This window comes from Sus scrofa, chromosome 10 (genome assembly GCF_000003025.6).
Source record: "Sus scrofa isolate TJ Tabasco breed Duroc chromosome 10, Sscrofa11.1, whole genome shotgun sequence".
NCBI classification, from domain to species: Eukaryota; Metazoa; Chordata; class Mammalia; order Artiodactyla; family Suidae; genus Sus; species Sus scrofa.
In genome coordinates this window covers 31,583,806-31,602,027 of record NC_010452.4, presented here as the reverse complement: position 1 = coordinate 31,602,027, position 18,222 = coordinate 31,583,806, and the positions used below count along the sequence as shown (strand labels likewise).

General features: G+C 42.6%; 1 protein-coding gene across 9 annotated transcripts in view; it reads right to left on the bottom strand.

Moving 5' to 3' along the window:
* The window catches only part of FRMD3 (FERM domain containing 3), a 407,251-nt gene that overhangs the window by 146,322 nt on the left and 242,707 nt on the right, over positions 1–18,222 (bottom strand). For 8 of the 9 annotated variants that reach the window (XM_021064660.1, XM_021064663.1, XM_021064662.1 and 5 more), the window contains one exon: positions 143–185. The exons of the other annotated variant lie outside the window; for it this stretch is intronic. In XM_021064660.1, coding sequence (XP_020920319.1) covers positions 143–185 — 43 coding nt within the window. The remainder of the gene's footprint in view (positions 1–142; positions 186–18,222) is intronic. 9 annotated transcript variants of the gene reach the window in all.

Genomic DNA, 18,222 nt, shown 5'->3' with positions numbered 1-18,222 from the left:
GTTCTCATCAAGAGGCAGACGCCCCCACCCTTAGATCTTCCATTCCATCCATTGTTTCCCTGGCAGGAGAAACTCTGTAAAGAAACAGAGTCTATCTTTGGACAATTTCATAGCAAAAGTGAACCCACAGGTTGACACTTACATTTCATTTGCTTGGAGATGGACTTGTTAGGTTCAAGCCAGTGCTGGGGAGAAAAAAAAAAAAGCAGAGATTGTGGGTCAAATGGCTGGACCAGATGATGCATACTTAACAACTGAAAGGAATTTAATAAAGATATTCTTTTTTTTTCCCAAAGAACAGCCTTGGTTCCCCATGGATATTCCTCAGGGCTCCACCCTCTGAAGATCAACATCAACAATAGGGCAATAAGAATACCACAGGGAAGGGTATAAATTACAGAGAATTAATACTTTCTGAGTAGTATTTGAGTCATACAGTTGCTAGGAGAGAAGGACAAGGGAGAAAACATGCACTTAAGTGGGATGTTTTAGAGGCTTTAGTTGGCTCCTAGGTGATTCTTTGAGCTCCATTGCTCTGGGCAAGCCACAGATGGCTAAAGACTTTGACATCCACGACCTCTAAGAGTCACAGTCCAGGCAGCATCCTTTCAGGTTAACAGTGGGCCAAGCCAGCATTAGCCCTGACACACACAGAGGCAATTCTTCCTTCACAGTAGGGGGGAACAAATTATTCTAAGTATCTTACTTTGGAGCCCCAAGGCCATCAAGAAGAAAAATCAGCTCCAACACAAAACAAAGAAGCTCAAAGTCCTGAATAACTCAGAATCATGTAACTAACAGAGATTTGAAGCAGACACAGTGCTGGCCCCAGGGACCAGTTCTCTCCACACCATGAGTGAAGGTCACTTCAATATGCTGAGATCAGGGCAGCTTCTGATATCACTAACCATGATGCCTCTGAAGCTGTTTAAGGAATATCAGGAAGCATCACTTTATACACCTGAAGTTTATAAAGATGGTAAGAGGGGTACCACTGGGTATCAAGATGTCAAGGAGCCCGCACATATGGGGCACTCCCTCCCCTCTGGATACTGGAGAGAAAAGGAGAAGAGGAGACTTACATCAATTGAACACTTACACCTCACTTTATCTCATTGGTAGCTTTCGGAAAGCCTCAAGATTCTTGGAGTTCCCACTGTGGATCAGTGGTTAATGAATCCGACTAGGAACCATGAGGTTGCGGGTTTGATCCCTGGCCTCGCTCAGTGGGTTAAGGATCTGGCATTGCCGTGAGCTGTGGTGTAGGTCGCAGAAGGGGCTTGGATCCCGCGTTGCTGTGGCTCTGGCGTAGGCCGGCAGCTACAGCTCCGATTAGACCCCTAGCCTGGGAACCTCCACATGCTGCGGGAGTGGCCCTAAAAAAGACAAAAAAAAAAAAAAAAGATTCTTATTATCCCTATTGTTTGATGTAAATGCATAACCATAAAATTTAATAGGAGCTTGCGCTGTTGAGTACTCACTAAGTGCCAGGTGCTATTCCAAGAGCTTCCATAAGCCATCCCTACCTCCCCATCTACAGCCAAGAAATCTGGGGCTCAGGGTGTTAATGAAGTTGCCAAAGGTCCCCCAGTGAGGAAATGATGGCGCCAGAGCACAATTCAGTGGGATCGGGTCAGTGGATTCCAGAGCACAGACCCTTACCCTCAGTCCATGGCCTCCCTGCTAATCATCTCATTCTAAAACGGATTATTCTCCTCGCTGAACACTCCCTACCTCCCCAGGAACTGGAAAATTGAGTGTCCAATCAGTAGTTTACAGTCTTAGAACAAGAATGGGGGTCTTTTAGCTATTTAAAATAAATCTAACTCCTCCTTTGTGTTTGGTTTTGTTTTGTTTTTTGTCTCTTTATGGATGCACCTGTGGCATATGGAGGTTCCCACGCTAGGGTTCAAATCAGAGCTGTAGCCACCAGCCTACACCACAGTTACAGCAATGTGGGATCCAAAACACATCTGTGACCTGCACCATAATAGCTCATGGCAACGCTGGATTCTTAACCCACTGAGTGAGGCCAGGGATCGAACCTGTGTCTTCATGGATGCTAGTCAGATTTGTTTCTGCTGCACCACAACAGGAACTCTGATAAATCTAACTCTTCTAAGTGAAGAATCTGAAAATCCAAGTATTTACCCCTGACATGCTACATAGGCAAACTAAAATAGCAAATTTCTTTGCTTCCGGCCAAAACTATATCAGCTCACATTGGGAACCCTAGTTATCTCCTTTTTTCCATAATTTTTTATAGTGGTAAAATATACATGTCATAAAATTCACTATCCTAACCATTTTTAAGTGTACAGTTCATTTGGTATGAAATATATGGAAGGTATTGATTATACCACTCACTAGCTATATAACCTTATACAAAATGTGTCATGTGTCTCAATTTAATAACTATAGAATGGTAATAGTAATAACGACTACCCCATAGAGTTGTGAAGATTTGAAAAGCTAATGAAGAGTTAAACAACATAAGATACCTAAAGTGACCGGCATGTGAAAAAATGCTCAATGAATGCTTGTTTTTGCTGATGCTGTTGCTGTAAGTTCATAAGGACACTTCAATTGGTAGACCACGTTGTTCATATGAGACACGTGGAAGAGAATCATAAAAGGGGCCTCTGGGGATTAAATTCCTTTTCTAGAAACAATTACGTAGGATAGTTTAGAACTAAGACACGCAAACAACAGCAGCCTCAGATCAATACCTACAGGTATTTGTTTCACAGAGGAGGATCACCAGTCATTTTGCCAGTCAAGGCTGAAATAGAAATATGTTTTCCAAATTCTCCTCACTTGGCATTCTTTAAAATCCTTAGCCCCTTTCTGCCTAACTTCAGCTAACCTCTGCACCTTCTCTCTGCCTCCAGGAATGACAGATAAGTTTCATTTTGTGTGCCCTCACTAGTTGGTAGTCATCCTCCTGGGCTGTGAGGAGAAACCAAGGCTGAGTGAAGGCTTGGTAAGAATGAGTGCCGCAGTGGATTGGTTATGTCTGCCATGCTGGGATGGATTGACTATGTCTGCCATGGAAGGGCAGGGAATACTTAAGGCATGTCTACAGGGTATCTACCATCTGTACCCTCAATAAATTGGTGGCTCTAAATGAACAGGTCTTCTCATTGTCATACACACTATGCCCTGCACTTTCTGATGGGTTCCTACCTTATTCTTCCTCCCAGCCTATGTTTATCCAACGCTTGTCTCACGCCCCTGAATTACCTTTGTCTACAATGTAATCACTGCATACTTTTCCAAGACAACTGCTGTTTCCCAAGGGGACAGTCATAGGATATAAAGCCCTAAGAAAAATAAGCCAGTAGTAATCATGTTTCAAGGGATTCTAGGAAATCGTTTCTTCAAAGAGGGTTGAGCTTCATTTATTAGTATGCATTGAAATTAAAAACCCGAGAGTTCCTGTTGTGGTGCGGTGGAAAAGAATCTGACTAGTATCCATGAGGACGTATATTTGATCCCTGGCCTCGCTCAGTGGGTTAAGGATCCAGCACTGCTGTGAGTTGTGGTGTAAGTCACAGACGCAGCGCAATCCACCATTGCTGCAGTTGTGGTGTAGGCCGGCAACTGCCACTCAGATTCGACCCCTAGGCTGGGAACCTCCATATGCTGTGGGTGTAGCCAAGGAAAGGAGAGGAAAGGAGAGGAAAGGAGAGGAAGGGAGAGGAAGGGAGAGGAAGGGGAAGGAAGGGGAAGGAAGGGGAAGGAAGGGGAAGGAAGGGGAAGGAAGGGGAAGGAAGGGAAGGGAAGGAAAGGAAAGGAAAGGGAAGGGAAGGGAAGGGAAGGGAAGGGAAGGGAAGGGAAGGAAGGAAAGGAAAGGAAAGGAAAGGAAAGGAAAGGAAAGGAAAGGAAAGGAAAGGAAAGGAAAGGAAAGGAGGAAAGGAAGAAAAGAAAGAAGGAAATTTAAAAACCTAACTGGCCTACAGCCTAGCAATTCCTTTATTCTCTAATTTGGCCATGTGAACAAAGAGGAACGTCACAAGGATCACTGCCCTATTATATAGTTACAAAATGTTAGAAATCACATGAGTGGCCATAATCAGCAAAATGGGTAAATAAAATGGGTAAATAAATTGTGGGTGGTTCTGCAGCAGTGTTTTCCGTGAGGTGGATGTTTATGTGTAACACAGCTGAATTGCTAAGGTACACTGTGGGATGAAATTTATAACCATGGTGACAGTTCCCAAATTGTGCACTGAATTGTCCCAGGGAAATTGCCATCCTAGACATCTGTAGGACACCATGGAGACGTAGTTCCGATATTAGCACATGCTATATTCCTTTTGATGTCATACTTTTTGCAAAGCTGGGTTTGTAGTGGTTGCTGTGATAAAAACAAGTATCATGCAAAAATAGGCGTGGAACAGGCAGAGTGTGGCAGAATTGAACCTGATCCCAGGGTCTGAGAGCCGTGGCGGGTTCAACAGCCACAAAATGCCTGTTAGTAAGTAGTTATGGTTAAGAATGAACTGCAAATACTATTTTCTGTCTTTCTTTCTTTTTCTTTTTTTTGTCCTTTTATGGCCATATCCACAGAATATGGAGGGTCCCAGGCTAGGGGTTGAATCAGAGCTGTAGCTGGTAGCTTATGCCACAAATACAGCAACACCAGGTCTGAGCCACATCTTCGACCTACACCACAGCTCATGGCAATGCCGGATCCTTAACCCACTGAGCAAGGCCAGGGATCAAACCTGCGTCCTCATGGATGCTAGTCAGATTCGTTTCTGCTGAGCCACAATGGGAACTCCACATATACTATTTTCATGTGTGTAATGTTTTCAATGGTACTAAGGCCATAATGGCTATGTTACGATACAAATGCTTAAGTTGTTTGGCTCTAATTCTTACTAGATGGACCTGTCAGATACTCTTTTGACCCAGGGCCTCATGAAATAATTACTAAAATACTGAAAGAGCCATAAACCAAGAAAGTTTGAGAACCTCTAAACTATGGCATCATGCAATTAACATTTTCTTTTTAAAATAAAAAGTATAAAACACTACATATGTTTTAAAGAATACATAACAAGCATATAAATATACTTTCAAACATCTGATATGATGCTAAACTGATCCAAAGAGGTGAGTAACAAGGAGAGAACAGAAATTTAGAGGTATTGTCAGAGAAAACCATAACTTCCATTTCTTCTGCGATTTTTTTTTTTAAATTTATGGCCACAGCCACAGCATGTGGAAGCTCCCTGGGGCCAGGGTTTGAATACGAGCCATAGCTGCGACCTGTGCCACAGCTGTGGTAATGCTGCTGGATCCTTTAACCCACTGTGAAGGGCCAGGGATCAAATCTGCGCCTCTGCTGTGACCCAAGTTGACCCAAGTCGCTGAAGTCAGATTCTTAACCTGCTGCGCCATGGTGGGAACTCCTCTTCTATGATGTCTTATCCACGATGTTTCAAATTTTTACATGTATTTGTGCATTACATGATTATTTAAAAATCAGTTGCAAAGAAAACGCTAAGGTCTGTCCAGAGAATAAAAGTGGATTTCATTGGCCATCATTAAAAAGTACACAAATAACAAATGCTGGAAGGGGTGTGGAGAATTTGGGAACCCTCCTACACTATTTGTGGGTATGGAAACTAGTGACCCCACTATGGAAAACAGTATGGAGGTTCCTTAAAAAACTAAAAATAGAACTACCATATGATCCAGCAATCCTACTCCTGAGCACATATCCAGACAAAACTTTACTTTGAAAAGAAACACGCACCCCTATGTTCAGAGCAGCACTATTCACAAGAGCCAAGACATAGAAACAACCTAAATGTCCATTGACAGTTGAATAGAATATTACTCAGCCATAAAAAAAGAATGAAGTAATGCCATCTGTAGCAACATCGATAAATCTAGAGACTATCATACTAAGCAAATTAAGTCAGAAAGACGAAGACACATACCATATGATATCACTTATATGTGGACATAAATACAACACAAATGAAATAAAAACAAACTCACAAATATAAAGAACAGAGTTGTGGTTGCCAAAGGGGAAGGAAGGAAGGGGAGCTTGAGATTAGCAGATGCAAACTATTACATATGAGATGGATAAACAGCAAGGTCCTATTGTAAAGCACAGGGAACCATACTCAATAGCCTATGGCAAAATGGAGGAGAATATGAAAAAGAACATATTGGATAACTGAATCACTTTGCTATACAGCAGAAATTAACACAACACTGTAAATCAACTATACTTCAATAAAAATTTTTTCAAAAAAGTGGATTTTATGTAATTTAGACTCCACAGGAAGAATTTCACACGTAACAGACAGATGCCAAATCCAACCAAACATCCAGGGTTGACAATGCCATCTAACTCAGGAGCCAGCAGGCCTGGATTCAAACACCAGCTCTGCCACTTACTCGTGAGTGGTGTGAGATCCATCAAGTTCCTCTGTTTCCTCACTTACAGCATCATCGTGAGCTTTAAGTGGGTTAATTCATTTAGAAGCTCTTAGAACAGAACTTGGATCATGGTGAAGGCTCAGTAAACACCAGCTGTTTCCATTTTCCTCCCGTTCACTGAGAGAGACTTAAGTTGGTGCCATGGGCCCTCTAGGTGAGCCCACTTTTGTCATTCTCATCCTCTCTCCCTCCCCACCCCACCTGCCTCCTTCTCTCCATGAACAGAGACTTCTCCTCTCTTTTTTCATACTTTCTTTTAGAGTTAGGAATTGGACAAGGAGGTCAAGTCTGGACGGCACCAGTGACCCCTGATGTACCTGTTGTACAGAGGGATTACATGCCCATGAGAAAAGAACAACAATGATGTGCTTGGTAGTGAGATATAAGGCTTAGAACATTTATCACAGGGCTATTTTCCTTTCAATCGCTACTTGGAATAGATGCTATCTTTATAACACTGTTTCCTTGCTAAAAACTGGTATTCCCAGAGAGAGAAGAAGAAAGGAAAGCCTGCTAACCGACTATCTGAATTGAGGCTGAAACCTTCATGTCCTCAACTCTTATTTGGAATAAAAATTCCAAAGACTAAGGAAGCTGATACCCAGTCATTGATTATACCTACTGAGTTTACGGAGTAACATGCACCTGAGGATGTATTCCTTAGCGTGATCTAAAAGTATCAGGAAGGTGTCTGCACGATGGTGTCTGAAGGCTCAGCCCAGGTCCCTTTTCCCTTTGGTTATTCAGCAGTCTGACTTTTTTTTTTTTTTTTGAGGCTTCCCTCAGGTTATTAGAATGCATTCCATAGTGGAAAATAAACCTACCCAGGTCCCTAAACCTGTAATAGGTCAGCTCTTATCTAATAACTGGCAGATGTGGCAGGATAAATACCTCTGCTCCCTTGCCCCTTTGCCAGAACAATTCTAAGGCATGACCTACATTCTTTTTTTTTTTTTTTGCCTTTTGGTCTTTTTAGGGCCACATCCATGGCATATGGAGGTTCCCAGGCTATGGGTCCAGTTGGAGCTGTAGCTGCTGGCCTACACCAAAGCCACAGCAACATAAGATCGGAGCCACATCTGCAAACCTACACTACAGCTCATGGCAATGCTGGGTCCTTAACCCACTGAGAAAGGCCAGGGATCAAACCCGCATCCTTATGGATGCTAGGCAGCTTCGTTAACTATTGAGCCATGGAGCCAGGAACTCCAAGATTACATTCTTACAGAGCTCCTCTGTGGAACCGAACCCAAGTTACTCTATGACTCAGGCCCAATATCACCAAGTTGCATACCCTCCTTGTCTTCCCCATTCTAAAGCCCCACTCACATATAAGTCTTCTCCTAGAAACATTTCCTAATACAACTGGAGTTTTATCTCAGGATCTGCTTTCTAGGAATTGATTCTAAGACAGCCTCTCTAACTGTCCAACATGGTAGTTAAAATTCTTCCATTCAAGGTTTATTCCTTTTGCCTTAGGCCTGAACCCTGGTAACCTGCAAGTCCCCAGGGAGGGGTCCCAATTCAAGAGTGTTTTCACTATTGACAATCTAGACTGACCACATTTCAAATAATTTCTTAGAACAAACTTATTTTGACTGACAGCAGCTTGAAGCAAAACAAGGGGAGAAGGTAGCTCTACAAAAGAGGTGAACCCTCTAGAGCCTGATTGCTTTGTCTGTGAGCTTGTCCTTGGGGAGGTGGGGGGTAGATTCCAGAACCCTGAATGCTCCTTTAACTCTCACATTCCACATACACTCTGAATTGAAGGATGATAATAATGTCAAGAGATGTTTCTTTTTAATTTTGCTGCTGCCTTTAGCCCTAAGAGATCATTTTTCTCTACCCCATCATAGAAATGGTGTGTTTCTTTCATACTTTCAAATTTTGGCTTGTTTGGGGAAAAAGAAGGTGGGCGTGAGGTGGTGATTTATGACCAAGTAGATTGATTTTTAATTTGGTAGCTGCTGTGATTTAAAAAAAAAAAAAGCTCCTCAAAGTAAACAATTTAACAGTTATCTTCAAATGCTGGGCTTCTGTTGAAATTCATTCAGCCTATGATTACACACTTCTCTGTTATCTGTCAAAATCCTTGGTTCCCTATACCAAAGAGATCTGTGGCCCAGAGCAACATGTTAAACAACCAATGGGGCTTTAAACCAGAATTAATTGGTTTTCCCCTCAATAGTAACCAGATCCAAAATCTGACCAATTTCCATCATAGCCCTGAAAAGATGACCTGATTCTCACATCTCACCAGGACAAAGCCCCAGAGTACCTCAGTCCCTTCATTAGATAGCCAACTTATGCCATTTCTAGGCCCTCTAGCCTTTGCTGGGGAAAAAAGGATGCCACTGGAATGAATGCAGCCTTAACAGTGTTCTGAATAACAAAGTTAGCACTTTGAATACATCTTTCCACTCCCTTCTGGCCTGCAAAATTTCTGCTGAAAAGTCAGCTCATAGTCTTCCCTCATACATAATAGTTGCTTTTCTCTTACTGATTTTAAGTTTCTCTCTTTATAATTAAAACGGCAAAAGTTAAGGATAATGTCTTGGTGTGAGTTTCTTTGGGTTTCATTAGGCAGGCTCTTTGTGATTCCTGGAATTGGATGTCTATATCTTTTCCCACATTAGGGAAATTTTCAGCTATTTTTATTTCAATTAAGTTTTCTGACCTGTCTTCTCTCTCTTATCCATCTGAGACTTCTAACATGCAAATATTAATATGCTTGATGTTATCACGGAGGTCTCTTAAAAGTATCCTCATTTTAAAAAATTTTTCTTTTTTCTGTTCGGCTCAGGTGATTTCCACTACTCTATCTTCCAGCTCACTGATCTGTTCCTCTGTATCATCTAATCTACTGCTGATTCCTTCTAGTTTATTTTTTAATTATTGTATTTTATTGTATTTTTCAGCTTTGTTGTAGTTCTCCTTTATATTTTCTACTCTGTTATATCTCTCACTGTGTTTATGTTTTTCTCTCAAGTTTGTTGAGCATCTTTACAATCATTACCTTGAACTCTTTGTCAGGTAGGTTGCTTACCTCCACTTTGCATAGTTCTTCTTCTGGGTTTTTCCCTTGTTCTTTCCTTTAGGACATAATGCTCTGTTTCCTTATTTTGTCCCAGATTGGTTGCATTTCTTAATCAATGGACTTAGGTAGCAGATGTCCTATGGGGCCCAGTAGCACACTCGCCAGAGCTACATGCTTGAGGGGTGCTCCCAAGGTGGGCTATGTGGGCCTTTCTGTCATCGCGGAGCTGACTGCTGTGGGCATGCTCATAGGCAAGGCTGGTAACCAGCACTGTTGGCTACCAAGCCCTGCTTCATGCAGTGGCGGCTGGCCCACTGATAGGTAGGGCCAGTCCCCAGCATAGCAGACTGTGGAGCCTGCAGATGGGCAGGGCTGGGCACCAGGAAAGCTTGTGTGGTGGGAGAGGCTGGGTTCTGGGACAACTAGCCACAGGGCCTAGAGGGTCTCCAGGCTGGTGCCAGCCCACTGGAGGGCAGGTAAGCCCCCAGGACTAATAGGCTAGAAAGAAGACTCCAAAATGGTGTCTGGCAGTACCAGCGCACTTGTGATAGAATGAGGTCCCCAGAATAGCTGCTGCCAGTGTCTTTGTTCCAGTTGTCTCCTGCCTCTCCAGGAGGCTCTCAAAGATCAGCAAGTGGGTCTGGCCCATGATCCTTTCAAATGGCTGCCTCTGCACTGGGACTTGGAGTGTGTGAGATTTTTGTCTCCTTTAAGAGCAGCATCTCTGTTTTCTACAGGTCACTGGCTCTCCCACTTGCAAGCCCTGCTCACCTTCAAAGCCATGTTCTCGGGGCCCATATGCCTGGTCCAAGAGTGCCAGGCCAGGGAGTCCAATGTGGGGTTCAAAGTCCTCACTTCTTGGGGAAAACCTCTGCAATTATGACTATCTTCTAGTTTGTGGGTCAGCTCCCTAGTGTGTAACCACACTGCATCTCCACTTCTTTTACCTGTTGAGTTGTGGCTCTTTCTTTGTATCTTTTGTTGTGGCAGTTTCTCCTAGTCTTCAGGTTGTTTTCATAGCTTGCTGCCTTACAATAAACAGTTGTAATTTTAGTGTGCTCATGAAAGAAGGTGAGCTCAGGGTCTTCCTACTCTGCTTTCTTCCCAGAAGTTCTTCCTTATGTCTGCCTTTTGGCCCAAACAAGATGACCAGTTCATGATTATAAAATTATGACATCCTAGTTGGCTAAGTGAATTTCAGATTGTATCCTGTCTTTTTTTTTTTTTTTTAATCTCCCCATGACGTATAGAGTTCCTAGGCCAGGGATTAGATTCGAGCTGTAGTTGTGACCTAAACCATGGCTGCTGGATTCTTAGCTCACTGTGCTGGGCCAGGGATCAAACCTGCATCCCAGTGCTCCCAAGATGCCACCAATCCCATTGTGTCTCAGTGGAAACTCTGCAACCTGTCTTATCAGACATCCCAACCCTTCCCAGGCGAGGACTTCAGGTGAAGACAGAGTCAATTATGAGCCATAATTTTAGTTAAACACCAAGTTATGCTTTCTTCTGAGAGAATATGACAATTTTTCCAAATCTGTCAGTGTTAATACCTTGGACGACAATTGAACCATTAGACAATATGTCCAATTTTCAAGCTGTTAGTTAGATCATGCTGTGTTCCCTGTAACTTGGGTGCCCAAAGTCTTTTCCTACAAAGCCAAGTTACCTATCCATACTTCTCCCCCAAACAAACATCCTTTGAGAGTTAAAAATAAAAGAAGACTCATTAAGGAGACAAATTCATGACTAGTGACTTGAAGCAGCATCACAGCCCTCCTCTTCAGTGCAAGGGTGCCCTAGATCTTAGGAACAACTCTCATTCCTAGTTTTGAGCATCTGTGAAGCAATTTCCCCCAGGAACAGAAAGCAGACTTTCAATGGCAGGAGCAGCTGATGGGACATAATGCTGTCTAGTTTTCTGGCACCATCCCCAGAAGGAAACTTCAAATCACTAAGCCTGTTTTTATTTCATTCCATGTCCTCCCCAAAGGTGCCTCTAAGAAAAAGCAAATTGCTTTCATATGGGCAAGGTCTTTCCCCATTATTTATAAAATTCACTGAGAGGCTCACTAGTTCTGTCTGGCTGCCAGCAAAGAAACCTCAGGGCTGTAATTATATCTAGAGGGAGGAGGCATCAGGGTTCAGCATGTCCTTGCAACAATGAGTTCCCAGGTCATCCTATCAGAAAGAATGTCTGGTGGTCACATGACACACAACACCCGAAAACAAGGGCGCTTGCAGAGACTGCCCCAAGAGTGTGGATTTCCTAAGTAAATTTGCTGTCTTTGGGTATGAGTCAGAATAATCCTTTTGCTAGAAAAGTCAACAGGAGTTCCCATAGTGGTGCAGTGGTTAATGAATCCGACTAGGAACCATGAGGTTGCAAGTTCGATCCCTGGCCTTGCTCAGTGGGTTAAGGATCCGGCGTTGCCATGAGCTGCGGTGTAGGTCACAGAAGCGGCTCGGATCCCGTGTTGCTGTGGCTCTGGTGTAGGCTGGTGGCTACAGCTCTGATCAGACCCCTAGCCTGGGAACCTCCATATGCTGCTCCCTAGAAAAGGCAAAAAGACAAAAATAAATAAATAATAAAAAGAAAAGTCAACAACACTGATGTAAGTGGGTTAAACAGATGCTTAGAGATAGGGATGCTCAGGTCAAAAGCATTGTTGAAAAAAATAAAACCTTGAAGATACATATTTAAATAATATACTCTGTACCCTAAAATTATGATCCGGGATATACAACATCAAAATTTTCTAATAAAATTATGAAATTTAAAGAGTTCCTATCACAGCACAGCAGAAACGAATCCGACTAGGAACCATGAGGTTGCAGGTTGATCCCTGACCTCGCTCAGTGGCTGAAGGGTCTGGTGTTACTGTGAGCCATGGTGTAGGTCACAGCTCAGATCTGATGTTGCTGTGGCTGTGGTGCAGGCCAACGGCTGCAGCTCCAATTCGGCCCCTAGCCTGGGAACTTCCATGTGCCTCGGGTGCAGTCTTAAAAAGCAAAAAACAAAATAACAAACAAAAAAAACCCCATTGGATCCAATCTCCCTCAAGGACTATAATCCAACCACCTACAACCAAATCCTGGTATAATTCCTCCTCTGGCTGGCTAGGCGTGGGGTACTTCCTCAGTTCTAAGACACTGGGGGTGACTTCCCTAGCTGGGTTTGGGAAAAGGTGGAAGTGTAAGAGGGGAAACCAGCACAACAAAAAACATCTCAAACCACAACCATAGAAACTAGCATCACAAAAGCCAACTCAATGTTTTCAAAACTACACCTTTCCAAAGAGAAGTTACCCCCACACCTGAGCAGAAGTGGTGGAAAGAATATGTTACCTTTAGGAAAAAACACCTGGATAAGCCAAGTCATATCTTCTTTTCTTCTGGAGTGAGTTCTTCTAAGACTTCTAAACCTGTAGTCTCAGCTTTCTGTCTCAGTCAAATCAAGAGAATCCTACTCACCTTCTCCCAAATCTTAGGCAACTAAGAGTATATGAGTTCTTCAGGAAGACAAATGTGGAGGGAATTCAAGGGGATTTTTACTGACCAGTTTTCCACCTGACCTGTCAAAATTTTTAAAGAAGGGAAATTCTGAGCCCTTGCTATTAAAATAGCAAAAGATAGTCATCATTTACTGACTCAGTCCTCACCACTCTCAGAGCATATGGGGCATGAGACATCTTGTCAAACATACGGTATTCCAAATGTGATCGTGCTAAATATTTAATATTCCACAGCGGTGCAGCATAAATCAAGTCATGAAGAGTTGTAGGCAAACCACCAACTCCCACAGCAGAGGTAAGTTCCACTTCGGCTTTTCTAACTAGATTTTTACCTGTTGATTAGCTTTCTATTCAAATAATTCATTGTTTTATTTTCCACTCAGAAAAAGTACGAGCCAGTGAAAAACAAAACGAAACAAAAAAACCCCCACCAATGCTGGTTAACTAATCTCTTCTTAAAATTCTCATATCAGCATGTGATTGTACCTTTGAAACTTCTTTTTAAATTATTATTATTATTATTATTGTTTTTTTGCCTTTTCTAGGGCCAATCCCGAGGCATATGGAGGTTCCTAGGCTAGGGGTCTGATCAGAGCTGTAGCCACCGGCCTACACCAGAGCCACAGCAACGCGGGATCCAAGCCGCATCTGCACCCCATACCACAGCTCCCGGCAACGCTGGATCCTTAACCCACCGAGCAAGGCCAGGGATCGAACCCACAACCTCATGGTTCCTAGTCAGATTCGTTAACCACTGCGCTGCTGCACCACGACGGGAACTCCTTAAATTATTATTTATTTATTTATTTCTATTTTAGGGCTGCACCCGCAGCATATGGAGGTTCCCAGGCTAGAGATCCAATCAGAGCTGTAGCTGCCGGCCCAGGCCACAGTCACAGCAACACCAGATCTGAGCTGTGTCTGTGACCTACATCACAGCTCACAGCAATGCCATATCCTCAACCCACTGATGGAGGCCAGGGATCGAACCTGAGTCCTCATAGATGCTAGGTAGATTCGTTTCCACTGAGCCATGATAGGAACTTCCGTGAACCTTTTTTCTTAACTATCCAGGGCCCACTTCCCCTGTCTTCTTCCAAAGATCATAATAATGGCCATTCTGCCTTTAAAAGAAGTTATTATTAACATTTCTAGACTTGCTAATCATGGGTGTATTTCCTCATGCCAATGCCTCACCTAGAGCTAGCCAATGCATAACAGTAGTAACAATAACAATGAAAAAGAAAAATAACACATGCTATGTATTCAGTATATACCATTTGTTAAGCATGTACATATCTTATCTCTAAATCCCATATCCACCTGACATGTAAGTATGATTATCTGTTTTAACAATTAGGATAAATACTCAGAGAAGCTTAATAATGTGCTAAAGATCACACAACTTCCTAGCCAGCAGAGATGGGATTTAATACGCATCCTTTTGAGTACAAAGCCCAAGCAGTTGCATGCAGCAACGATTCTGCAATCCATGTGGAAGTTGTACTCACACTATATCCTCAGAATTAAAAGGCTCGATCAGCCGTTGCAGGGGAAAACAGAACTAACTATTCAGGAAGCCCTCTGAGCAACTTTAGTGTATTCATCAGAGAAGATGGTTTTGTTTTGGAGTGGCTCTTATTTTTTCCACTAATCTACTATCTGAGTCTGGACATGAAAAATTAAGCTAAACCAAGTCAAAATATAAAGAACAATGAAACGCATCAACCCAGAAACTTCTTTAAGTTAAAGTCACTTTAGATGTACCAAAAAGTTGCAGAAATAGCATAACCACTCATCTTCCTCCAGTGGAGGCATCTTATATAACCACAGACAATTATCGAAATTAAGAAACTAAAATGGGAGTTCCCATTGCAGCACAGCGGGTTAAGAACCCAACTAGTATCCATCAGGATGCGGGTTCAATCCCTGGCCTGGCTCAGTGGGTTAAAGGATCCAGCGTTGCCTTGAGCAGTAGTGTAGTTTGCAGACACAGCTCAGATCTGGCATTACTGTGGGGGTGGCAGAGGCTGGCAGTGGTAGCTCCCATTCAACCCCTAGCCTGGGAACTTCCATATGCCACAGGTGCGGCTCTAAAAAGAAAAAAAAAAAAAAAAAAAAAAACAAAGATTTTTTTTTTAAAAAAAGAAACTAATGTTAACGTAATTCTATTTACTAACACACCAGTTTTCCCTCTATTATGCTTTCCTTTGTCCCAACATCCCATCTGGGGTTCCACACTGCCCTAGGCGATGCATCACTCGAATCTGCAACAGTTCCCCAGTCTTTCCTTATCCTTCGTGACTTGAACACTCTTGAGCTGTTTTGGAGAATGTCTCTGCCTTTCATTTCTCTGATATCCCCTCAAGATTTGAATGAGGTCACGTGTCATTGGGAAGAACCCCCAAGAGCGCCTTGCTCAGCACTTCACGTCGGGGAGTATCTGGTGTTGGTGTCTTTTTACTGCCGATGGTAACCCTGATCCTTTGGTTAAAGTGGTATTTGCCAAGTTTCTCCACCATAAGGTTATACTTTTTCGTTTTGTAATTAAAAATACCTGTGGGGGGTGGGGGTAGGGCAAGAGAGGATACCTTGCAGCTCTGCAAATATCCTGTTTCTCTTTCAACTTTTGTCTGTCTAATGTTAGCATTCATGGATGGATCTTGCCCACAACAATTATTCTTGTGGCGCTCTGATGGTAGTTTTCTATTTCTCTCATTCCACCTACATTTATTAATTGGAATTCTTCTGTAGGGAAGAGCTGTCTCTTCTCACCTTTTTATTTATGTATTCAGCTGTTTATATCAGTATAGAGTCATGGATATTTATTTTATTCCATGGATTATAATCCAATACCAAGGTTATTTGTTTCTGTCACTCCCATTGTTTCAGTTTAGGTCATTTGCAATTCTTTTTTTTTTTTTTTTTTTTTTTTTGTCTTTTGTCTTTTTAGGGCTGCACCTGCAGCGCACAGAGGTTCCCAGGCTAGAGGTCTAACTGGAGCTACAGCTGCCAGCCTACGCCACAGTCACCACAACACAGGATCTGGGCTGCGTCTGTGACCTATGCCACAGCTCACAGCAATGCTGGATCCTCAACCCGCTGAGTGAGGCCGGGGATCGTACCTGCAGCCTCATGGTTCCTAGTCGGATTCATTTATGCTGCACCATGACAGAAATTCCATTTTTTTTTCATTTGCAATTCTTTTGTGTGGGCTCTATGCCTTTTTTAGTGCCCAGAGTTTAGGTTTTGAGCACTTTTTTATTTCCTGGCGCCATAAGATGCTCCAGCCTCACCTTGTGATCTTCCTATCCCAGCCCTAGAATCAGTCATTTAGGCAAGGAGCCCTTCTTCCTTTTACTAGAGAAGGAGCCATTTCTGAATCATCCATTTTTGCAAGGAGCCTAGGAGTCCTAGTCATTTCTGCAAGGATTCTAGGCACCACAGAATCAGCCAATTCAACAAGAGGCCCTTCTTCCTTTTGCTCTCTGAAGCCGAGATCTGAAGGCCAGGTGTGCTCACTATTACTGTGGTGTCATTGCCTCTAAGCCATCTCAGGGGACATAACTTAGAAATATATGTATACATATTAGCCTCCCCACAACACAAATACATATGATTTCTGTATTTATCTATGTATAGTTAAAAAACATGAGTGCACATTGATATCTCTGATTCCAATTCTAAAGACTGTGTTTAATATTTTATCCAGTGTCTTCCCAATGAGAGGGTCAAGAGGAATGAAAAAGGTTTATGCATTTATTTAAGCGGTGTCCAGCTATTGTCTAGGCCAAGGGTCAGCAAACTACGGTCAATTGTTTGCAGAAACGATTGCCTGTTTTTTTGTGAAATACTTTCACGGGACAAAGTTTTATCAGAATATAGACTCATCCACTGATACAGATATTGTCCACGGCCACGTTCCATGAGAACTTAATAATTGAGTAATTAAAACAGAAGCTTTATGGGTCACAAAGCTGCAAATATTTTCCATCTAGCTCTTTACAGAAAGGGTTTACAGATTCCTAGTTTAGTCTGTGTTTCAAATTTTCATTTGAGAGATGAAATGGAAAGAGTGTGGGTTTAAATTTTATTCTTTCTCCTACAATTACTAGTCACATTCAAGCCACTGACCCTCTCTGTGCCTGTTCCCCCCTTCTTTGAAGTATTTTGGGGAAGACTAAAGACTGTGGCTAAAATTCCTGATGCGTGATAAATGCTCAACTAATGGTAGCAAGAAGTACTTCTCCAAGTGTGCTCTTTCAAATTTTGCACAAAAGTCATCTATTTTCAGTGATGGTTAGATGACTAGTAGAGTTCACAGAGTCTGTTTGGCTGTGGGGATTTTGAACCATAATTCTAAATTCAAATCCTCACTGCATCACTCACTCCCTGCAGGACCCTGGGCAAGTGACAACATTTTTGAGCCTGTTATTCTCCTATACAAGGGTAATATCTCCATAGGCTATAAGAATAATGTCTATGAATATCTTTATGCCATGGTCCCCAACACCAGCCAGAAGACAAAACTGGGATGGCTGCATCAAAATTAAAATTAGGCTAGGTTAAAATGCATATTCTTTTTTTGTTGTTGTTGTTTTTTTGCTATTTCTTGGGCCGCTCCCGCGGCATATGGAGGTTCCCAGGCTAGGGGTTGAATCGGAGCTGCAGCCACCAGCCTACGCCAGAGCCACAGCAACGCAGGATCTGAGCCGCGTCTGCAACCTACACCACAGTTCACGGCAACGCTGGATCGTTAACCCCCTGAGCAAGGGCAGGGACCGAACCCACAACCTCATGGTTCCTAGTCGGATTCGTTAACCACTGCACCACGATGGGAACTCCCAAAAATGCATATTCTTTATCCATTCATCCATCTATGGACACTTAGATTGTTTCCATGTCTTGGCTATTGTGCATAGTGCTACAATGAACATGTATCTTATTGAATGAAAGCTTTGTCTGGATATATGCCCAGGAGTGGGATTGCTGGATTATATGGTAGTTGTATAGTCAGTTTTCTGAGGTACCTCCATACTGTTTTCCATAGTGGTTGCACCAGTTTACATTCCTACCAACAGTGTTTACATAATGGAATACTGCTCAGCCATAAAGAGAACAAAATAATGCCATTTGTTGCACCATAGATGAAACTAGAGATTCTCATACTAAGTGAAGTAAGTCAGAAAGAGAAAGACAAATACC